This window comes from Penicillium maclennaniae (assembly GCF_028827695.1).
Source record: "Penicillium maclennaniae strain IBT 15551 chromosome Unknown utg000004l:1.0-3007600.0:1.0-3009580.0, whole genome shotgun sequence".
Taxonomy (NCBI): domain Eukaryota; kingdom Fungi; phylum Ascomycota; class Eurotiomycetes; order Eurotiales; family Aspergillaceae; genus Penicillium; species Penicillium maclennaniae.
The window spans coordinates 2,084,438-2,103,589 of NW_026623216.1; the positions used below are offsets into that span (position 1 = coordinate 2,084,438).

Here is a 19,152-nt window from a genome sequence, read left to right on the forward strand (position 1 = left end):
AAGTCATGCGCAATAAATCTTCCAGTCGTTCATAATCCGCCTTGCATCGGAAAGCTAGTCAAGATGAGAACCATCACATTGACGCCAGCCCAGATCAAAGGCACCCACGTCGACATTCGAAAATTGCCTGCTTCATATACCGCACCGAGTCTTCAAAGCATTAGCCACGTGTTCGTCATCTGCAGAGGTGGCACACAAACACAAGTCCAACAATACTCCCAGCTAACAACCCTTCTAGGCCAGCAACGACGCTATAGAACAACGGCACCAGCCATATAACACTCCAGTTCCTTCCATGGGTCAAGACCGTACACGCTGCGACAGGCAAGTGCGTAATGGCGTAGAAAATCAAAGTCCATAAGAGCGTGTACCGCCAAATATCCTTCGTGAAGTAGAGATAATACGCTTGGTGGTGATGCGACGGAATAGGATCGTACAGCGAAGGGAACGAGGGGATTTGGTAATTGATCGGGACGCGATTGTTGGCCATTGTCAAAGCTGCGGCGCTGAGATAGCTACAGCTAGACGAGACGGGATCTCATTCGATTCATGGTCAAGCTAGAAGGAACAAAAGAGAGCCAGGAGATCAACAACGTTGGACCCGAATGACGAGGAGTTTGCATTGTTTGCCGCTGTCACGGGCCTCGGCTGCGTCTGGGGTCTCCGGCCCCGGTCCCGTCTCCGCGCTTTCCTCCATCATCACCACGGGCTATGTAGACCTGAGGACTATTGTCCAATAAAGGATATCTCGATATGGCGACTGAACGATCCCTGGCTGCTTTGTTACGGTCGCTGCAGGCGACTTCCAGCTTTGAAGATGCTTCTGGGTATGATGAATATTGTTGCTGGGTTACTCCACCGCAACCACTGTCGGCTAATGATGCATTGTTTCTCGCAGTCTCCTTCCCACCGCGACCAGTTTCCTGTCCATCCTCGGTAACCCTTTGAACCTGACCTTGCTCGCGTCGCAGCTGCTTTCGGCGCCGGCGCTGTGGAATCATCCCGTTGATTTACATGCTTGTCGCAAGATCCTCAGCGTGTTCAACACAGCTGCAATCGCGGTGCTGCAGAATGATACGGAGGAGGAGGCACAGATACCCCATGGACGACATCGAAAGATTGAGCGTGAGGCATGGGTGAAGGCTGTTGTGGAGGGTGCGGATGATAAGTCGCCGCGCTGGAGACATATGCTTCTCTTGGGCGGAATACTGCTTGGTTTTGAGGGACAGAATAGACAGGGCCTCCCTTGGAAAATCCGGACGAAGCTCGAGTCGGCGCTGGCTACCGCGGCGCGATTAGCGCTTGAGGAGCTGGTCCCTGATGCGGGGGTCGATGGACATTGCGTTACCATGGTATTGAATTATACATTCGAGCTCTTGTCTGATATGGAAAGGAGCAAGATCAACTATGACCTTTTGTTACCGGTCATGATAAGGTCGACTTACTTTTCGCCTGAGGGGCTTGAGGGGGGGGTTACTTCTTGGGCGCTATTGATAAGGATGTGGTTGAGGTGCCAGGGAGGAAGTTTCGTTGGGCTGCCAACTCTGCGACCTTTGGCTTTGTCTCTGCCATAGGCTCTCGTCCTCTGGTGTCAGCATTGGGACCACTTTCTCGGCTTGCTTCACATGCTGTGGAAAACGTGCGGGACCCGAAGCTAGTTGCGCAGGCTGTTGACTACTTGGCCGACTTTGTCCGCACTTTGATGGTTCAGTGGCGGCAAAATAAACTGTCCGAGGTTGATGTAACGGAGGAGGCTGAGTTTTTGGAGCCGGAGTCCTTGAAGACTACTATTCCTACGCTATGGAAGATTCTTCGGAATTGCTTGTATTCGGTGATCATTGTTCTTCGCGCTGTTCTTGGGAGAACGATCAATGATCCGGCCCTCGCTGCTGGCAGCAGTAAGTCGTACCGCTCATTCGTTTCCCATTCAATACTGACAGTTCTACTAAGGTGCGCCATATGTCTCAATGCAATCCCTGCATATCCTCCGCAATCTCTATTTTATTTCCTCGCGCACTGGTCAAAATTCGTCCTCACAGCAAACATTTGTGTTCTTAGCAGCCATCGATATCCTCTCACAGTACCCTGACTTGACGGAGAATTTTTTGCGCAGCATCAAGCCCAGCGACCTCGGTCAGATTCCTGACCATCCAGTGGAGCGGTGTTTGGACCTTTTCTTCTTGAACGTGGCTGAGCACTTCCCCTTGGTTCTATCTCCCGAAGCCAATGAGGAATTGCTTTTATCCGCTGCATTCCCATACCTCGCGGCTGGTGCAAACAGCCTGCTCTTGGAGATCTTCGAAGCTGCCCACAGCTTGGTACTAGTCGTTTTCGCCATCCCCCATAATGCGGACCTAGCTGCAAAGCACCTGCCCTTTTACATTGAGAATCTCTTTGCAGTAAGTTTGACCCCCTTTTTTTCCATACTCATCCCAAGCGTCTAACCTTGCATAGGTCTTTCCTGAAAATCTGTCAGCAAGACAGTTCCGTCTTGCTTTCAAGACAGTCATCCAGGTCACCGCACCTCCTTCACCACTGGCGAACAGCCAACCACTTCTTCCATCTATTCCACTCGAGGTAGTCCGAGATCGAGCCCTCCACGCATCAACTACTCCCATAGCCCCTACAGTACAGAACAGCTCAACACCCGACCTAGGCAAGGCGCCGCCACTCTCCGCACAAGCGGTACTTATACTTGCTTTGATTGACTCACTCTCCTTCCTCCGTGTCGATGACCTCAAAGAGTGGCTCCCCCTCACAGCTGAGCTTATCAACACTATTCCAGACCGCGGAATGCGCCAAGCCTGCGTCGACCGCTTCTGGGAAGCATTGAGCGGTGGCGAAATGGACGTTGATCGAGCTCACTGCTGCGTGGCCTGGTGGAGCACCCACGGTGGGCGCGAACTCCTCCTCTTTGGGGCCCAGCCAGCCCCAGGCGCCGTTCCGGACGATGAGAATGGACCGTTTATGAGTGGAGCAGTGGGTGCAGTGGCACCGGAGCATAAATTGTGATCAACACAGACCTTGTTGCATTGTACGAGCGTTGTCATGTTATATACCGTATACCAGGACTTCTGTCCAGAATCAATTCACCTCTATGACCATTGAGAATAATCTCTAAACTTGAAGCGCCATATTGGCAAAGCCCATCCCTCCGATCCGGTTAACGAACAAAGGGGATGCCAACCGGTGTATCCTTCCTGTACTGAACATACTCGGCACCGAAGAATTGGATCAAGAACGCCTCCTCGCCTAGAACAAAGAAGTCAGCTCAGCCCAAACTTTCCAGACCTCTCAAAATCTTCTCCAGGAGAATGATGAGACTCACGCTTAATCCTGGTCGCAAAGAACCTCCACAACACAAGCGCATACCCAACAAAACAAACCACATTCCCTAGAATCAACTGCGTCCCAAGCCCCCACCAAAAGAACCCGAAGTAACTCGGGTGTCTCAGAAATCGATACAACCCACTCTTCACAAGCACATGGCCCGACCTATGCTCACTCTGAACGTGATGGTTAAAATTCCCCGCCGCGGTAGCCATCGCCCCTGTCCGAATGGCCTGTCCCACGACCGTGAGCACAAGACCCAGCACAAGCAACAGGGACACATGACCAAACGGCCCTTCGAACGAAAGCATCCTGCCTAGCGTCCATTGTCCCGGGAAGAAATAATGTGAAACTAAGCATTCCACCAACGCAGACCCATGCGCAGCATTGTAAGCCCACCCGTTCGAAGAAAGGAGGAAAGCCTTGACGGTCGCGAAAGGCGTATTATACTGGGCCGTGACGATGAACTCGAGGAAGTGGAACAGACTGAGGGCGCCGATAAAGAACGGAATGCGCCAGAAGGGTGTGGGGAGAATTGCTAGGTATAGCGTCAAGCCTGTTGTGAGGCCGAGGCTTGTACCGAGCAAGAAGGCGCGTAGAGAGATTCCCGAGAGCGATCTCGTGCCGGCGGGGAGGTTTGTTGGGTCGATCTCGGGGGGTTCGGAGCTTGAATTGGAGATGGAGCTAGAGACGGAGGGGCTACGATGCGATGTGAATGAAGGGTGCCATTCTTCTTCAGGGTGTTGAGGGATGCGCTCGGTGGGCCATGAAATGTTTGAGTCGCCGGGTTGGGCGGAGGTCGAGGAGGAGGTCATTTTGAATGTATCCAGGAGGCACCAAAGGTTTCAAGGAAGCGAGCGTCTTTAAATGAACGATAGGAAAGCCATGTTTTTCTTTTGGAAGAACAATACTCGAGAGATCGGAACCGGTGGATTGTTCGCTTTGAACTTTGAGCTTGAAGCTTGGAGCTTTCCGTCCCCACTTGGCGCATGGCCCTCCGCGGGGACTCGGGTCTTGGTCCGATATGGTGACAGTTGGCTCTTTGGAGTCTCTCGCGAGACCTTCTAGCTCTGGCCTACATTGACTGTGGGGCTCTTGTGCTATTTCGCATGGCTGGCCATGGCCGAACCAACCGAAAAGGAAAAGATGCTTCGCGGCGAGCTCTTCCGCGCCTTTACACCCGACCTGGTCGCAGCGCGGGCCCGCTGCAAATACGCCTGCAACCGTTTTAATAAAACGGATGAAGTGCCTCGCCGAAGGCTAGTCGAGCTATGGAGAGAGTGAGTGCGCTTTGCTTTACCAATTGAACACCAATTCCCAACACCCAAAAACTTCAAATGCACATAAACCAACATGTAAACAGTATCGTTGACGATCAAACACCACTTCCCGCCCAACTCGACGACCCCGTTGCCGACGAAGAACAATTCAGAAACGAGCCATGGATTGAAGCACCCGTCAAGGTGGATTACGGGTTTAACGTGACGCTGGGCGAAGGCGTCTTTGTCAATTTTAACTGTGTTTTTATTGATAGCTGTCCTATCACTGTTGGTGCGCGCACGATGTTCGGACCGAATGTCAATTTGTTTGCGGGGACGCATCCATTGGATCCTGCTTTGAGGAATGGGACTGAGGGGCCGGAGATGGGCAAGCCGATCACTATCGGGGAGGATTGTTGGATAGGAGGAAATGTGATAGTGCTTCCTGGTGTCACTATTGGGAAGGGGGTGACTATTGGGGCGGGGAGTGTGGTCACTAAGGTATGTTTTTCTCGATTCTTTCTTCTCTCTATTTCTTCTCGGGATATCCTTCAGGCATTCAGATATGATGCTCGCATGAAAATGTACTGAACGTGGCACTTGTAGGATGTTCCGTCGTTTCATGTGGCTGCTGGAAACCCGGCTAAGATCATTCGCAAAATTGAGACGTCTATGACTGAATGATATCTAGGTAGTGATGAGAAGCTTGCTTTACGCTTCCATCTAGGCAAGCTCTGCATATGAAAATATATGGAGGTAATTATGAAGTCCATGATGACTGGATTGCCGTTAGATCTGGGTATGCACGGTTGGTTCAAACAGCGATGTGGACCTTCATGGGGCCCTGAGGTAGTGATAGATTTGCGCTTTTAGCTTCTAAGGTCTGCATGGTCGATCCGTGCACGGTGATTCATTTAGAGACTATTTCTCGTTTCATGGGGCACCCGCTCTAAAATATCGGCCCGAGTTTATGCTTTTGTCTTCAATGCTTGTATTGCAGCCCGCGAATATATATCCGTTTTACCTTGCAAGCTGGTTTGGCACGTGCACAAGGAACGTTGAATTTATAGACGGTAGCTTCTTCATTTTAAGATCAACTGAGAAGTAAGAGATCAATAAGAAAGGATTCAATCTAGTACCTAGGAATGAAAAGAGCTGACTGAGATCCCGTGCATAAAGTACTGTTCGGGGCTCTCCACAGCACTAACGTCACCGATCTCCTCTCGCGTCTCCCCAAAAAAGCTGTCCACCGCTCCGCCAACGTCGGATGTCTCTGCGGCGGATATCTCTCACTTTGCTTTCACTTCGGATTTGATACTTCTGATACACTCCGATCATTCCGAGGATTCAGACCCCCTTGACCCGCCAAAACGTATTATCGCAGTCGAATAAGTGAGGAAAATGTCATGGCAGAACCCCCGCCAGAGAGCTCTCACTCCACGCCTGGCACTCCCGTGAGCGACTCCACGCGTCTTCATAGCTCGATGGAAGACCCCGACACCGAGGGGCACCGGAAACGCCCGCGTCTCGACAGTGGAAGTCGCGTAAGAGAGAGCTTGTCCATCGACGCTGGCCTGACTCCGGCCGCGCCTGCCTCCGCCATGGACCTTTCTCCAGATTCGCGTCCCAGCAAGATGACAATAAATGTCAAGTCACCAACCTACGATATGGACTCCGAATCCATCGACCCCGCGTCTCTTCAACCCGACTCTCCTTCACCCCGCTCTATCCCCGACCCCGACGCGGACCCGAACGACGTCATTTCGATTTCCTCCTCGCCGGCACAGAGTCCTGAGATCGAAGTCGCCGAGCTAGAGGATATGGACCAGGATCCGAATACCTCAAGCTGGAGGCCACTGGACGAGGCACTACGAGACCAGACACAACCTGAGGTGATCGAAGTCGACGACATACTCTCTCCCGTCGACTCTTTCCCATCAGTTCGGGAGAATGCATCTGCGTTCGAAAATTTGCAATACATGATCGCGGTGATCGAGAGATGTACAAGATTCCATGATTCCACTCAATTTACCTTCTGATGCTGATATTGTGAGCAGGCGACCCTCGTGATACCTTGGCATTTGCTGCCTTAAAAGTGTGGATGGCCGACTGCGCAAAGAATCTCGACCAATTGACGGCTCCTGCCATTACTGAAGACCTTGAATTCTGGAATCGCGTACCTTTTCTTCTGGAAATACTCCTCCGCAGACAGTACGATCCTCTCCTCGACTGTTGTTTGTTACTCTGAGCTAATCCGGACATTAGACAAGAGCTCGTTATCGATGATGGAAGCGATGTGTTGAAAGGTCTGGAGGACTTCTTCATGGATTATGTCAAAATTGCCGTCCACATGATTCACCTAGACATCATGTTCATGCGCTGCTTTGGTGAAGAGCCAGACACTCAGCTACCAGACAGTCCAGCCCGACGCTGGATAACACCTCTCGCGTGGCTGCTGGGATCACAGAACATTCCCCTCTATCGTGCCCTAGAGACACAGTACATGATAAACACAGTGGACTTAGTACGCCGGATCCGCACGAGGTCTTTTATTTCCCCCATCAACGCTCCCTCGGTGGTGGCAGAATACACTTCTCTTTTGTTGAAAACCATGCTCAAGGCTCCTGTTTTATGGAGCACCTTGAAGATTGTCTTGGTTTTCGCCACCAGCGTCGCCGACTGCACACCGGAAAAGACACAACACGACTCAAATTCGGAATTCACGTTTGATTCATCGGCCCACTTATCTTTCTTAACGGTCATCTACGACACAGTCCGTCAGATTGACATCCAGTACCAAGAATGGGTAACAAAGAAATCCGCCCTGGTGTCAAGCGAGAACACTGAACATATGCTTCTCCAAATACCTCGTGTCTACATGTTGCTCTGCAAGTCTGACCCTGCATTCATCGATCGAATCGCACAAGACCTCGGAATTGAGCTTTCAGAAGGTGCGAGCAGTGCTAGCAAGACGGACATCATTTCATGGGGCTGGAGACTTGGTGTCTTGAAGAAGCACATCATGGAGGGCCGCATGGAGCTCCGGGTTTGTGGCGTGGAAACAATGCAATCACACCTGGTGAAGATTTGGGCCGACCGCATCTCCACCAATGCCACTGCAGTCAATTTACCGGAAATTCAATATCTGGTTCGTTTCATCCGAAGCAATAAGTTCGTGGATTACCTCGTGGGGGTAGAATCTCACCCTCAGCTGATCTGCCGCAGCAGCAACATTGTGGGGTTCCTGGTCGTGGCGAGCTCATATACAAACCTGGAGACGGACGTCATTTGGAAAGCTGTGACCGAGAGCCAGGACAGTAGGATCGTTTCTGAGGTGTTAGCCATGCTCACCCGCACGCTTTATATGCACTCTACCGCGTCACCGGCATTGCTGTACATTTGCGAAAAAGTTCTGAAGCTTCCGCTGGAACGTTTTGATGCCAATATGCTTGAATTTTGTGATATTCTGCTCGGTCGAATGTATCATCAACCCAGCGAGACCGGGTACTATGACAATACCGGGCCCGACCGCGTGAATGCTGTCGCATTGTGGCTCTGTGTGCGTCTCATTCGAGAAAGCACTGCAGCGGACAATCTCTCCGATGACCAGAGGACAAAATTGCAGGATCTCGGCAGCAGGCAACTCGCAAGCTGCATCAGAGCAGGCATCAGCGGGACAGACCGGACGGAAATCTATGAGCGCTGTATCCTTGACATCGCCGAGATGAACGCTTTCACGGCAGGCAGCATTCAAGTGCTGAATGCTCTCATCCCTATTCACGATGCGCAAGAGATTTACAAGCTCGACGAAAAGTACGACTTGACACGTCTGGTAATCACTGACCTGCTTCATACTGTGAATGGAGATCACGTTGACCTGGCCGAAAAATTTTCGCACCATGGCCTTGTTTCCCGCGTGATGCTTCTCTTCCGGCTTGTTGACATGGCCCCAGAGACAATCACACCCGAGCTCGGAAAAGCATTCTGGAATGATATTCTTCTGTCAACCAAACTGGGGGTGGATGGGCATAAGTCAGTTTGGGGCATGATGTCCACTGCTCTCACGCACTGCACCAAGGCTAACCCTTTCCTCGACCGATGCATTCATGAATACCTGCCTGAATTGGTCCCGAAAGACTATTCCCCGGAATTGCTTGCGTTTACGAAAATGTCAATAACTTACCAAGTTCGCTTTAACCCGCCTCCCGCCGCTGCAGACAATGAGGTTGTGACCATTCCGGGAATGGATCGCATCTGGAACTTCATTTTGACATCCCCGCCTGGAACCATTGAAATCGCGGCAACAGATTATGCCATCAAAACCTACTTGGATCATCCAATCATCAAGAATTCACCACCATCTGCTGTCGAAGCCACACATATTGCGATTGTAGGTCGTTGCATTGAGCAACTCAAGGACTCCGCTGCAGCTTTGAAGCCGTCACACGCCACAAACAGTGATTCTGAGTTGGGAAAAGAAATCACCAATGGTGCTATTGGCCCCGAAGAGTTGCGATTCAGGCGCTCGCTCCAGTTCCTCTACCGATTGCTTCACGGTTTGCGCTCTCGCCGACAATACGTTTGCCCTCGGGAATCTCCACCGAGCCTTCCAGAACACCCAATTAAGGGTGATCCGGTCGAGCTATCCTGGCAATCGTTCAACGGCAATGCTCACTCTGGTGTTAAGGTGTTGCAAATCGGCAGTCTTTCGACAGCGACCGAGCTCGTAGAATTACTTTGCCGTCTTACCGGCTTCTCCAAGTTATTGGCTATCTGCGGTGGCCAGCGACTCAACCTGCTCGAAGATCCGGGAGCTCTTGTGGGAGACATGAAAAAGCTCCAAGGAGGACTTCTCATTCTTCGCAAGGCACCGGATGCCCAGGAGGTCGCGCGCCACAATGGTCAGCACTCTCTTACATCCGTCGACTTTGAAGTTATGAAACATTTCGACGAGATTTACGAGTTTCTCGTGCTCAAGGAGGATGTCGCCCGTGAAGTATGTCATTTGATTACGCTTTACCCTCTCGCTCAATGCTAAATTTATCTCTATTCAGGTTTTTGATTTCCTCGCCGTGTTCCCTCCTCCAGAGCGCATCATCGATCTTGTGAGGTCCGAGCAAATCGACGAAAAGACATTGTTCCCCTTTGATACACCCTTCATCGCATTCTACTCCTTCTACGTGCTGCTCATTTGCCTGCGCGATGAATCGACAGAGGCGATTCCAAATCGAGACTTTGCGTCGCACAGCATCAATAGACTTGTGGCATTCTTGATGGCCGATGAGTTTGCCGGATCCCTGATCCATGATTCCATCAAATTCTGGCTCGCCACAAAAGCGCTTGAATCCCTCCAAGCGGCCTTTAACGTCTATGGCTCTCCAAGCGACGACGCCGCACTTGTCCAGGACCCGGCAAAGTTGGTGAAGCGGCTCTTGGGCTTCATTACGATGGCCCAGTCTGCGCCCAGTCTTCCGTTTAGCGTTCTGAACCAGAAACTTATTCGTCTCCCCTTCGCCCTTCTCATCGACGGCTCAACACGGGATACTAAATTCTGGAATGCTGTCAAGCAGGAAGCACACTTCGACCAGTTGATCCAGTCGTTGCTTTTGAATGAAAGTCGCTCATCAGTTCGCGTGGACGTAGCAGAGAGGATCAAGATAACATGTGGCCCATTGAAGTCGCAGAAACAGGCTCAGAAGGCTGACGACCAGTCGCAAAGCCCGGCACCTGCCGAAATCGTCGACAAAATAGACATGTTGGCAACTGTCTGGAATGCCTTCCTTATGACAATCCCCAAGGCTCCAGAGTATGCCTCGCAGTCTGCAGAATTCTTTACTAGTGCTCTTTGGGTCTTCCGTGCAATTGCGGAAAAATCTCCCGGAGATGTCATCTTTAGTCAGTATCTCAGGGATTGGAGTATGGTTATGCTCCGGCACCGCACCCAAGAGGTATGTGAAAATTCTTCCACTCAGCATGGAGTTTTTGCTAACTGTAGCAGTTTGTGGGTCGCGAGACAATTGATCCCTTGATGCATGGATTTACTCTATTGTTGGAGCTGTGCCTTGACCTGGCAGATAAAGCTCACGTTGACCTGGGAGACTTGTAAGTTCTCCAAAACTTGGAATCAATGAAATCAAGTACCCTGGACTGACTTTCTAGTGATCTCGCCGAGCAAATTCTGGGCATCTATCTCTTCCCAGACCTGTCGCCCGACATAGAGAACCTCACGGCTCCGCAGCTTCCTGTCTTGCATTCACCCACTCGCCAGAAGCTGTACAGCATTGTTGGCCTGCTATGCAAGCGCAATGATGTGAATCTTGGGCAAGTTATAGATATGCTAGAGCCTGTTGTTCCTCGAGGTTCGTTTTACCCGTATTTCCATTCCGCCCCAACGTCACTGATACCAGTCTCAATCAGATGTTTCCTACGGGCCAAACTCGAGTTGGGATCGATCAAAGATAATTCGAGCTCCACCAGGGTATGCGGGACTTAAGAATCTCTCGAATACCTGTTACTTGAACTCTTTGATGACCCAGCTTTTCATGAATATCGAGTTCAGAGATTTCATGCTGAAGCTTGATCTGGTGGATCCAGACTCATCACAGAGCCTTCTCAAAGAAACTCAAAAGCTTTTCGCAATGATGCAAGACACCTTCACGAAGCATACGGATCCAACAGACTTTGTCGAGCAGATCAAGACATACGACAACGAGGCAATCGATGTCACCATCCAGATGGATGTCGACGAGTTCTACAACCTGCTCTTCGACCGTTGGGAGGCTCAGATCGTTGATCCACAGGAAAAGAAAAATTTCAGATCTTTCTACGGCGGTCAACTCGTTCAGCAGATCAAATCCCAGGAATGCCCCCACATTTCGGAAAGAGAGGAACCGTTTTCTGCCATACAGTGTGACATCAAGGGCAAGGCCAGCCTAGAGGAGAGTCTACAAGCATATGTCGAGGGAGAAATCATGCAAGGAGGTTAGTTAAAGCTCCTTTCTGCTAATCAGACACCTGCTGACATTGGAACAGAAAACAAATACTCGTGCACAGGCTGTAACCGCCATGTTGATGCTGTGAAGCGGTAAGTTGACCATGCGGAAGCTTCCAAGCAACTTTCATCTTCTGACATATTTGCAGAGCTTGTCTGAAACACGTTCCCGATAATCTGATCTTCCATCTCAAACGGTTTGATTTCGACATGGTTTCGTTGACCCGAAGCAAGATCAACGATGAATTTCAGTTCCCGGATCGGATCGACATGACTCCCTACAAGGTTGAGCAGCTTTCAGATCCAGAGGCTCACATCGAGCCTGACATGTTCGAACTGGTCGGTGTTTTGATTCACACTGGCACGGCCGAATCGGGCCATTACTACTCGTACACTCGAGAGAGACCCGCCTCGGGAACCTCAACCTCATGGGTCGAGTTTAATGACTCGGATGTCAGCTCATTTGACGCAGCAACCATTGCAGACCAGTGCTTCGGGGGCCCGAGTGGAACAATGGGTGGCCACATGCAGAAGGTCTGGAACGCCTACATGCTATTCTATCAGCGTGTGTCTAAAATGGAGGCGTCCAAAGAAGTCTACAGGCCGTTGAAGCCAGGCTATCCAGTCCGAGCTTCTGTGCCCGACGAACTAGCCAGCCTCATCGCCGGCAACAATGAGATTACCATCCGATCTTATTGTCTTTTGGACCCGCTCTATGCTTTCTTTGTACAGGGTCTGCTACAAAACGTGCAGAGCGTTGCAGTCAACTTTGAACGAAAGCGTGAGCTTGAGCTGAAGGCTATAACAGTTGCACTTGACACTTACGAGCAACTGATTGCACGGTCCAAGGATCATCCATGCTTGGATGGTATTTCCGCTGAGGTTTCTGACCTGATATCCCGAAATGTACATGCGGCATTCGAGGTCCTTCAGTGGTTCCAAGAAAAAGAAACATCGATGCGCAACTTGATCCTTAAGATACCAAACGCGGACGTTCGGAAGAAAGGCGTCATGTTCCTCATTGACGCCATGCGCAAGATCGAAAAATATCTTCACGATGCAAGTGTTGACGAACAGGAAGCAATTGATCTGCAAGTCCGCTTCGACGGGCTTTTGGAAGACATCGTCCGCAAATTAGAGGATTTGTGGCCTGCTCTTCAGACCGTCTCTCGAGTCTGGGAAGATTACTTCGACATCCCGCTCAAAATGATTGCGGTGTCACCTGGAACTGTTGACTTCTTGCTCGAGAACGGCTTCTTCGTTCGCTGCCTAGAAATCATCTGGCTCGATCAAGAGGACCGGAAGAGACTGAGAAGCAAGTATGCCAACTACATTAGACTGATTGACAAGGGCCGACGCTTCTCCTACGTCAAAATGATGGCCCTCTGCGCAGTCTTTTTCAAGAAGATTGACTTTGCGCTTCCCCTGTCCGAGATGACGAGAATCGACGTCTGTTGGGCAGCGCCATGTACTCTTTGAGCGTCACCGAAAACAAGTTCATCAGACCTGTCGATGAAGACGGAAGTCTCTCTGTTCTGCAAAAAATTCTGCAACATGACCATTTCGGGAACACCAAGGCCTCATGCACGATTATTGCCTCTTTGTTACAATCAGAACCCCAAGCGGGGCTACTTGATGACATTATCAAAGCGCTGCAAGTCGGTTTGCGACTGTCACCCGCTGACCTTAGCATCCCATTCCTCGAGGCGACCTTCATGTTCTGCAAATGGTGTCCAGGGAAGGCCGACGCTGCAGACATGATCAGATTTGTCGCGAAGGGAGTTGATTCAATCGACGGCCGCGCGAGTGTTGATCATCTCGACTTCTTCACCCGAATTTGCACTACATCCAACGAGAGACTACAACTGGGAGAAGAGTGGTTTTCGGAAATCGTTCGAGATGAGATTCCTAGCTGGGCCCCGACCCTCCTCATCGACAATGATCGATCGGTTCGCCAGGGTACCATTGACATACTGAAGACTCTGCTTTTCAGCAATGAGAACAATGATATCACCACAGAGTCTGAGGCTCGATACTACCAAATTGGCCGCAATCTCATGATTTCCTGTGTTCAAAGAGTCGAAAAGTCATTCATCCACAGCCACGTTCAACAAGTCGAATCTAGAATCGTTGACGGCATCATCGAGGTCATCAAGCATTGCCAGGATGCCTACTTTGACGAAGAGAGCGAGGAAGATAGACGGACGCTCGACAATGCGAACGGTATGTGAGCCCCTACTTTTGATTTCTCTGTATTTCCATTGACCTATCGGAATTCCGACTGACTATCATCCACAGCAATCCTCGCTCCCATCGAAGAGAAAACGATTGAAGTCCAAGACGACCTCGTCTCAGGTACGAGCCCCTATAGCGAATGGAACGACGAAGCTTTAATCTGACCCGGCTCCTCAGAATCCGATCTTCCCTCCGCCGATGAATGGGAAGCAACCTCTGCATTAGCCAGCGACTCCGAAATGGGAGTCGTCGGTTCTCCTTAGCCTTCATTCCCCTATTTTTCTCCTTCGCGTGATTTTCTTGGTAACCCCATCAATTCTGAAGTTCAGCGAAGACATATCAAGCTCACTTATGATTTCATGAAATGCGTGTTTTTTTTTCTGGAGGCGTTGTTTTTTTGCTGTTGGCCAAAGACGCGGGCCCGCCATTGATATTTCCATATGTTCCGGGTGTTACAATAAAAGGCGTCGGGTAGAGACCTTATGTCAACATAGGCTCTTTGAGCTGCGGTTCAAAATGCATTGCTTGGATTGTGCCACTGTAATTTGCTGCGAAGAGACGTCTATTATCTAGGGCTTATCTGTACGTGTGGCAGTAGCCGACAAATATGTGCCATCTGGACTCCGATATTCCCACCTGCGCATGGTCAAATTTTTTGAACACTATAATTGCAAAGACATCAAACACCGCTCAGGTGTGTCACACAGCTAAGAACGCTCAGTACTCCGAAGGATCTTAGACGGGAAGGACCTACCATTGCCCCACGAACCTATCTCAGGCACTTGTTCGATACTTTGACCGTGTTCTGCTGCCCTGCCCGTATTGCATGGAAACGAGAGCACAAGTAGGCTTGACCGGGAGCTGTGCCTCTATCCCCCAGATGATGGAAGCAGCAGCCCGTTATGCCGGCGAGAGCGATGACATGTAAGGCACGACCTACTTGTCTTCCCCCAAGCCTCCTTTCGTGAAGGCCGTTTTATGATCCATCCAAACAGAATTTCGTTTGATCGAAGAAGATAGATTTGGTTTATATTTCTTTCATGTCAAAAGCATTTTCTACCAATTTCATGGATAGCTTAGGTTGTTGTTACAAAAAAGATTTCCATGAGAAAGCCTCCGAGCGCCAGCGCCAATGTCTTGGTCCAAAAACAAATATTTTTTTCCCCCTCTTTAATCCCAGTTTGCAGTGTCATACGTCTTCAAACTCTTCGTCTTCATCAGACTCCTCGTCCTTGACTTCAGACTCGGCCATTGCGTCGGGATCGGGTTTGATAATGGGCTCTTCCGTGCCAGGCTCGGTCTTGATCCTCTTCAACGCGGGTCCATCGTCTGCGGGCGTAGTGGGAGTTCCAGTCGATGATGGAGCAGCGCTGGAAGCAGTATCGTGTTCACGCTTCACACCGGCAATACCGGATGAAGGAGTCGGAGCACTGGTAGGACCAGCTCCTGTGACTGGGGTGGCTGGACCACTGGGTCCGGAGATTCCGACGTCTTCAAATTCCTCGTCAAAGTCATCTGAATCTTCGGCGCTCGAAGCGTCTTGCTCGGCTTGCAGGGCTTGCTCGCGCTCCATCTCAGCATAGTAGGCTGCAACCTTGTCGTCCAAGGCATCTGGATCGGGCTTCTGGTCCTCTTCTTCCTCGGGCTTAACGGGGACGCCGGCCTCATTCTTGGCTTGCGTAGTACCGACGTTGTTTGCATTGACTGTAGAGTGGGTATGCCAATGGGGTAGGGCATTTTGCTTCTCGAGGGCTGCCTTGCGCGCTGCCTCATCAGCCTGCTCGGCAGCACTCTTCTCCTCGCTGGAAGTAAGTGCGATCTCCAATTGGGCTGCGTCTGTCTTTGCCGTGGTGCGCGTAACGTCTTGTGTCTTAGCAGGTATAGAGATTGCCTGGCGGGTCGGGTGCGTGTGCTGATTGCGGGGAACCTCAACCTTGTGATCCCAGGCAGTGTCAAAGTCGTTGGGCGGAATTTCGACAGAGTCAATCTGCTTTAGAAGCTTGAGCATGTTGTCGAGCTGCGCCATGAGTTTACTGTTCTTCTCGTGGCCGGTACGATCGATTCCCTCCACGCCCTTGACGTCCTCGGTTCGTTCCAAAATGGCACCGCAGTTTTGACATTCGAATCCTTCCTCGGAGACTAAACTTAACACATCCAACTCGGTCCATTCTGTGCCGCATCGCAGGCAGATGTACTCCTTGCGCTCTTCGCTGGGGGTGTATTGCGCCTTGATCGTGGACGTCAATTTGGAGACCTTGTACTTGATCGCGTCAATGACCGGATGAAGCGGGATGTAGTAGTATTCTCGATTCACAGGGCGAGTTGATCCGTCGCGAAATTCGGAGCGTTGGCTTCTGCGAGTGAGAAAAGTCACTCAGGTCAGCTTGAACAAATTACACTTGTTGACGCCGCGGCACGGCCAAGATAAGGCATACACTCCGATGAGGCGATCTTCTCGTAAACGGGCGCACAGCTTTCGAAGATCCTTTTGCTGCATGCCCATCAGAAAGGCGAGATCCTCTGCATGGAGTCTGTAGAATGTGTGTCAGATCAGCCCGCGCGTTATATCCTCTCAGAGGGCATCGTACACTGAATGCAAGAAGAGCGCATCAACGACTAGAATGTGGCGAGTCTCGTAGAAGGCACGCACCACGCTCCTGATGAGGGTGTTGGCAAGATCCATCTCTGCAACAGTTGGCGCAAACTCGCGGGCCGGAATGGCTGGGGGTCGACGACGGTCGAATGGGAAGACAAAGCTTCTAAATGAACGGTTCAAGGAAAGGCAGCAATCATCATCACAGTTCGGTGCGATGTGAAGTCTATGAGACAGCGCTGTCGGCGCTGAGCGAAAGGAATGAGCAAAGCTGAAGTGAATGAACTAAAGCTTGCGCGAATTGCAAGAGGTGTTTCCGCCTGAGGCAGAAAAGTCCCAAGCTAACCAGATTGGGACTAGTGACCTCCGCCGTCAAAAACCTCCGCGGCGCATCGAAGATCTTCGTCTTTCTACTGAGTCGTTTTCATGCGCGCCTTTGCTGTTTCGCGCCCTTTAGCCGGTGTCTTTTCTCTTAGAAGCCCAATCGCCACCTCATTGGCCGCTCGGTTGAATCCTCGAACCTTTCACAACAAGTCCAAACCTCGCGTCGAGCTATTCGAGTTCTTCAGTCGGGTACAATGGCCGACGACCAAAGCAGAGAAGGTGGAGCTGGTGGAAGGCGTAAGAACCGCGATATGGGAAGGTCAGCATGGAGGTATGCTACGTGATTTCCTGGTCAGCGCCGATCTCAGCGGCTAACCAAGGAAGTCGTCAAGCCATAGATAAAAGAGAGCGCAGTGAGCGTCAAGCTGAAGCCAAGCGCCGGAAGATTGAAAACGGTGAGGAAGTCAAGGCGCCTATCTACGCGACCGAGTTCACCGCGGAAGAAATTGCCAACGAGGAGCGCCGCCCGAAGAAGAAGGTTGCGCTCATGATGGGATATTCTGGGACTGGATATTATGGCATGCAGCTGTATGTTTCTCTGAATCACTACTATGACTTTGACGTGTATTGATTGAAGATTTCCAGGAACGAGAATCAGAAAACTATCGAAGGCGATCTTTTCGCTGCTTTGGTCGCATCTGGAGCTATCTCAAAGGCTAATGCATCAGACCCTAAGAAGTCGTCATTCGTGCGCTGCGCCCGTACCGACAAAGGTGTGCACGCTGCCGGCAATGTTGTGTCATTGAAAATGATCATCGATGACCACGATATCGTCCAGAAGATCAATGACAAATTGAGCCCTCAAATCCGCGTCTGGGGTTTCGTGCACACCACTGGCGGCTTCAGTTGCTATCAGCTTTGTGACTCTCGTATTTACGAGTACTTGATGCCTAGTCACTGTCTTTTGCCTCCCCACCCTAGCACCTATCTTGGCAAGAAGATTGTCGAGTTCGCCGAGAAGAAAGGCGACCTGGATGCTGTGAACGCTAGGCAAGCGGATGTCGAAGGTTATTGGGCGGATGTTGATGAGAAGTATATCAAGCCCATTCTGGAGAGTGTACCCGAGGATATTCGTCAGGTTGTTGAAAAGTCCCTTTATCTTGACGAGGAAAGCAAAGAGCCCATGGACAAGGAGGAGAAGGAGGAGGAGGAAGAGAAGGAAGTGCCAGCAGCTCCAGAAAAGACTGAAGAGTCTACAACAGAGAAAAAGCCATTCGTCATGGATCCCCGCCAACGAAAGATCCTCGATACCATCAAAGCCATCAAGGCCGCTTATACTGCTGCCAGACGCACATACCGTGCTCCTCCTCGCGAATCGCTCGCTTGCAAGAGGCTCTGGACCAATACGTCGGCACCAAGAATTTCCACAACTATACTATCCAAAAAACTCATAAGGATCCGTCTGCCAAGCGTCATATCAAATCTTTCAACGTCAACCCGACCCCGATTCTCATTAACGGCACCGAGTGGCTGAGCTTGAAAGTGCACGGTCAGAGCTTCATGATGCACCAGATCCGCAAAATGGTGGCCATGGCCACGTTGGTTGTTCGCTCCGGCTGCCCTGCCGACCGCATCGAGGATACCTATGGTCCCCATCGTATCGCCATTCCCAAGGCCCCTGGCTTAGGTCTGTTACTCGAACGCCCGATCTTCGATAGCTATAATCAAAAGGCTGAGGGCTTGGGCCGTGAACGTGTCGCATTTGACAACTTTACTAAGGAGATGGAGGAGTTTAAGCAGCGAGAGATTTACGATCGTATCTTCCGCGAGGAAGAAGAGTCCGCAGCGTAAGTGATCGCCTTCCTTTACTTGGTTACAATTTTTAACATGATATGCAGATTTGGCTCGTTCTTTAACCACATCGATCACTTCCCTGGCGATTATTTCCTTTATGTTACCTCTGGTGGAGTCGAGGCGGCGGAAATTGTGGCTGCTTCCAATGAGAAGAATGCCGAGATAAAGGAAGCCGAACAAGACAAGACCGGGAAATCTCAGAAAGAAGCTTTGGCTGAAGTGGAGTCCGGATCAGAAGACGAAGCCAATCTTCCTGGCGGTGAAGAGGGTAATTGATGGCTTCCCATTCTTGTGATGCGGCATGATTATATATCGGGATCAAACAAAAGTAACGTGTATCAATCATCTTCAAACCCATGTCCTTTTCCAAATTGCCGAGGAGCAGTATAGGCCCGAGCCGTTGGCCTTTATTCCATACTTTGGGCCACCGGACATTGAAAGAAGCACTTGAGCGAGAGCAAGTTGACCAGTTCCCTGTTTTGGAACTCGTCATCCAACAACCGTGACTTGCTTTCGCTTGTATATACGCTGATATCCCGAACAAACTCGTCGCGCTTGAACATAAA

The 19,152-nt window shown here is 50.7% G+C and overlaps 7 protein-coding genes across 7 annotated transcripts; 4 read left to right on the forward strand and 3 right to left on the reverse strand.

Annotated features, from left to right (window-relative positions):
* Positions 1-29: 29 nt before the first annotated feature.
* N7477_004920 (uncharacterized protein) lies at positions 30-490 on the reverse strand (the record flags this gene model as incomplete). Its single annotated transcript, XM_056966583.1, has 2 exons — positions 30-150; positions 195-490. The coding sequence occupies 2 exons, from the start codon at positions 488-490 to the stop codon at positions 30-32; spliced, it is 417 nt and encodes a 138-aa protein (XP_056823364.1).
* Positions 491-753: 263 nt separating this feature from the next.
* pex8 (putative peroxisomal membrane protein Pex17) lies at positions 754-3,012 on the forward strand (the record flags this gene model as incomplete). Its single annotated transcript, XM_056966584.1, has 5 exons — positions 754-827; positions 899-1,472; positions 1,499-1,898; positions 1,951-2,399; positions 2,455-3,012. The coding sequence occupies 5 exons, from the start codon at positions 754-756 to the stop codon at positions 3,010-3,012; spliced, it is 2,055 nt and encodes a 684-aa protein (XP_056823365.1).
* Positions 3,013-3,163: 151 nt separating this feature from the next.
* Positions 3,164-4,145, reverse strand: N7477_004922 (protein-S-isoprenylcysteine carboxyl O-methyltransferase; the record flags this gene model as incomplete). Its single annotated transcript, XM_056966585.1, has 2 exons — positions 3,164-3,252; positions 3,329-4,145. The coding sequence occupies 2 exons, from the start codon at positions 4,143-4,145 to the stop codon at positions 3,164-3,166; spliced, it is 906 nt and encodes a 301-aa protein (XP_056823366.1).
* Positions 4,146-4,449: 304 nt separating this feature from the next.
* Positions 4,450-5,273, forward strand: N7477_004923 (sugar O-acetyltransferase; the record flags this gene model as incomplete). The annotated part of the gene is made up of 3 exons (XM_056966586.1): positions 4,450-4,610; positions 4,694-5,090; positions 5,196-5,273. 3 exons carry the CDS (start codon positions 4,450-4,452, stop codon positions 5,271-5,273), a joined length of 636 nt encoding a protein of 211 aa, XP_056823367.1.
* A 722-nt stretch (positions 5,274-5,995) lies between these two features.
* On the forward strand, positions 5,996-14,078 carry N7477_004924 (uncharacterized protein; the record flags this gene model as incomplete). The annotated part of the gene is made up of 12 exons (XM_056966587.1): positions 5,996-6,590; positions 6,647-6,800; positions 6,855-9,585; positions 9,644-10,537; positions 10,588-10,691; positions 10,749-10,948; positions 11,007-11,570; positions 11,622-11,673; positions 11,730-13,007; positions 13,043-13,803; positions 13,879-13,935; positions 13,993-14,078. 12 exons carry the CDS (start codon positions 5,996-5,998, stop codon positions 14,076-14,078), a joined length of 7,476 nt encoding a protein of 2,491 aa, XP_056823368.1.
* A 926-nt stretch (positions 14,079-15,004) lies between these two features.
* Positions 15,005-16,498, reverse strand: N7477_004925 (putative transcription factor TFIIE complex alpha subunit; the record flags this gene model as incomplete). The annotated part of the gene is made up of 3 exons (XM_056966588.1): positions 15,005-16,169; positions 16,251-16,346; positions 16,404-16,498. 3 exons carry the CDS (start codon positions 16,496-16,498, stop codon positions 15,005-15,007), a joined length of 1,356 nt encoding a protein of 451 aa, XP_056823369.1.
* A 336-nt stretch (positions 16,499-16,834) lies between these two features.
* N7477_004926 (pseudouridine synthase PUS2) lies at positions 16,835-18,862 on the forward strand (the record flags this gene model as incomplete). The annotated part of the gene is given in 5 exon segments (XM_056966589.1): positions 16,835-17,063; positions 17,101-17,320; positions 17,378-17,983; positions 17,995-18,579; positions 18,631-18,862. The coding sequence occupies 5 exon segments, from the start codon at positions 16,835-16,837 to the stop codon at positions 18,860-18,862; spliced, it is 1,872 nt and encodes a 623-aa protein (XP_056823370.1).
* Positions 18,863-19,152: the final 290 nt, after the last annotated feature.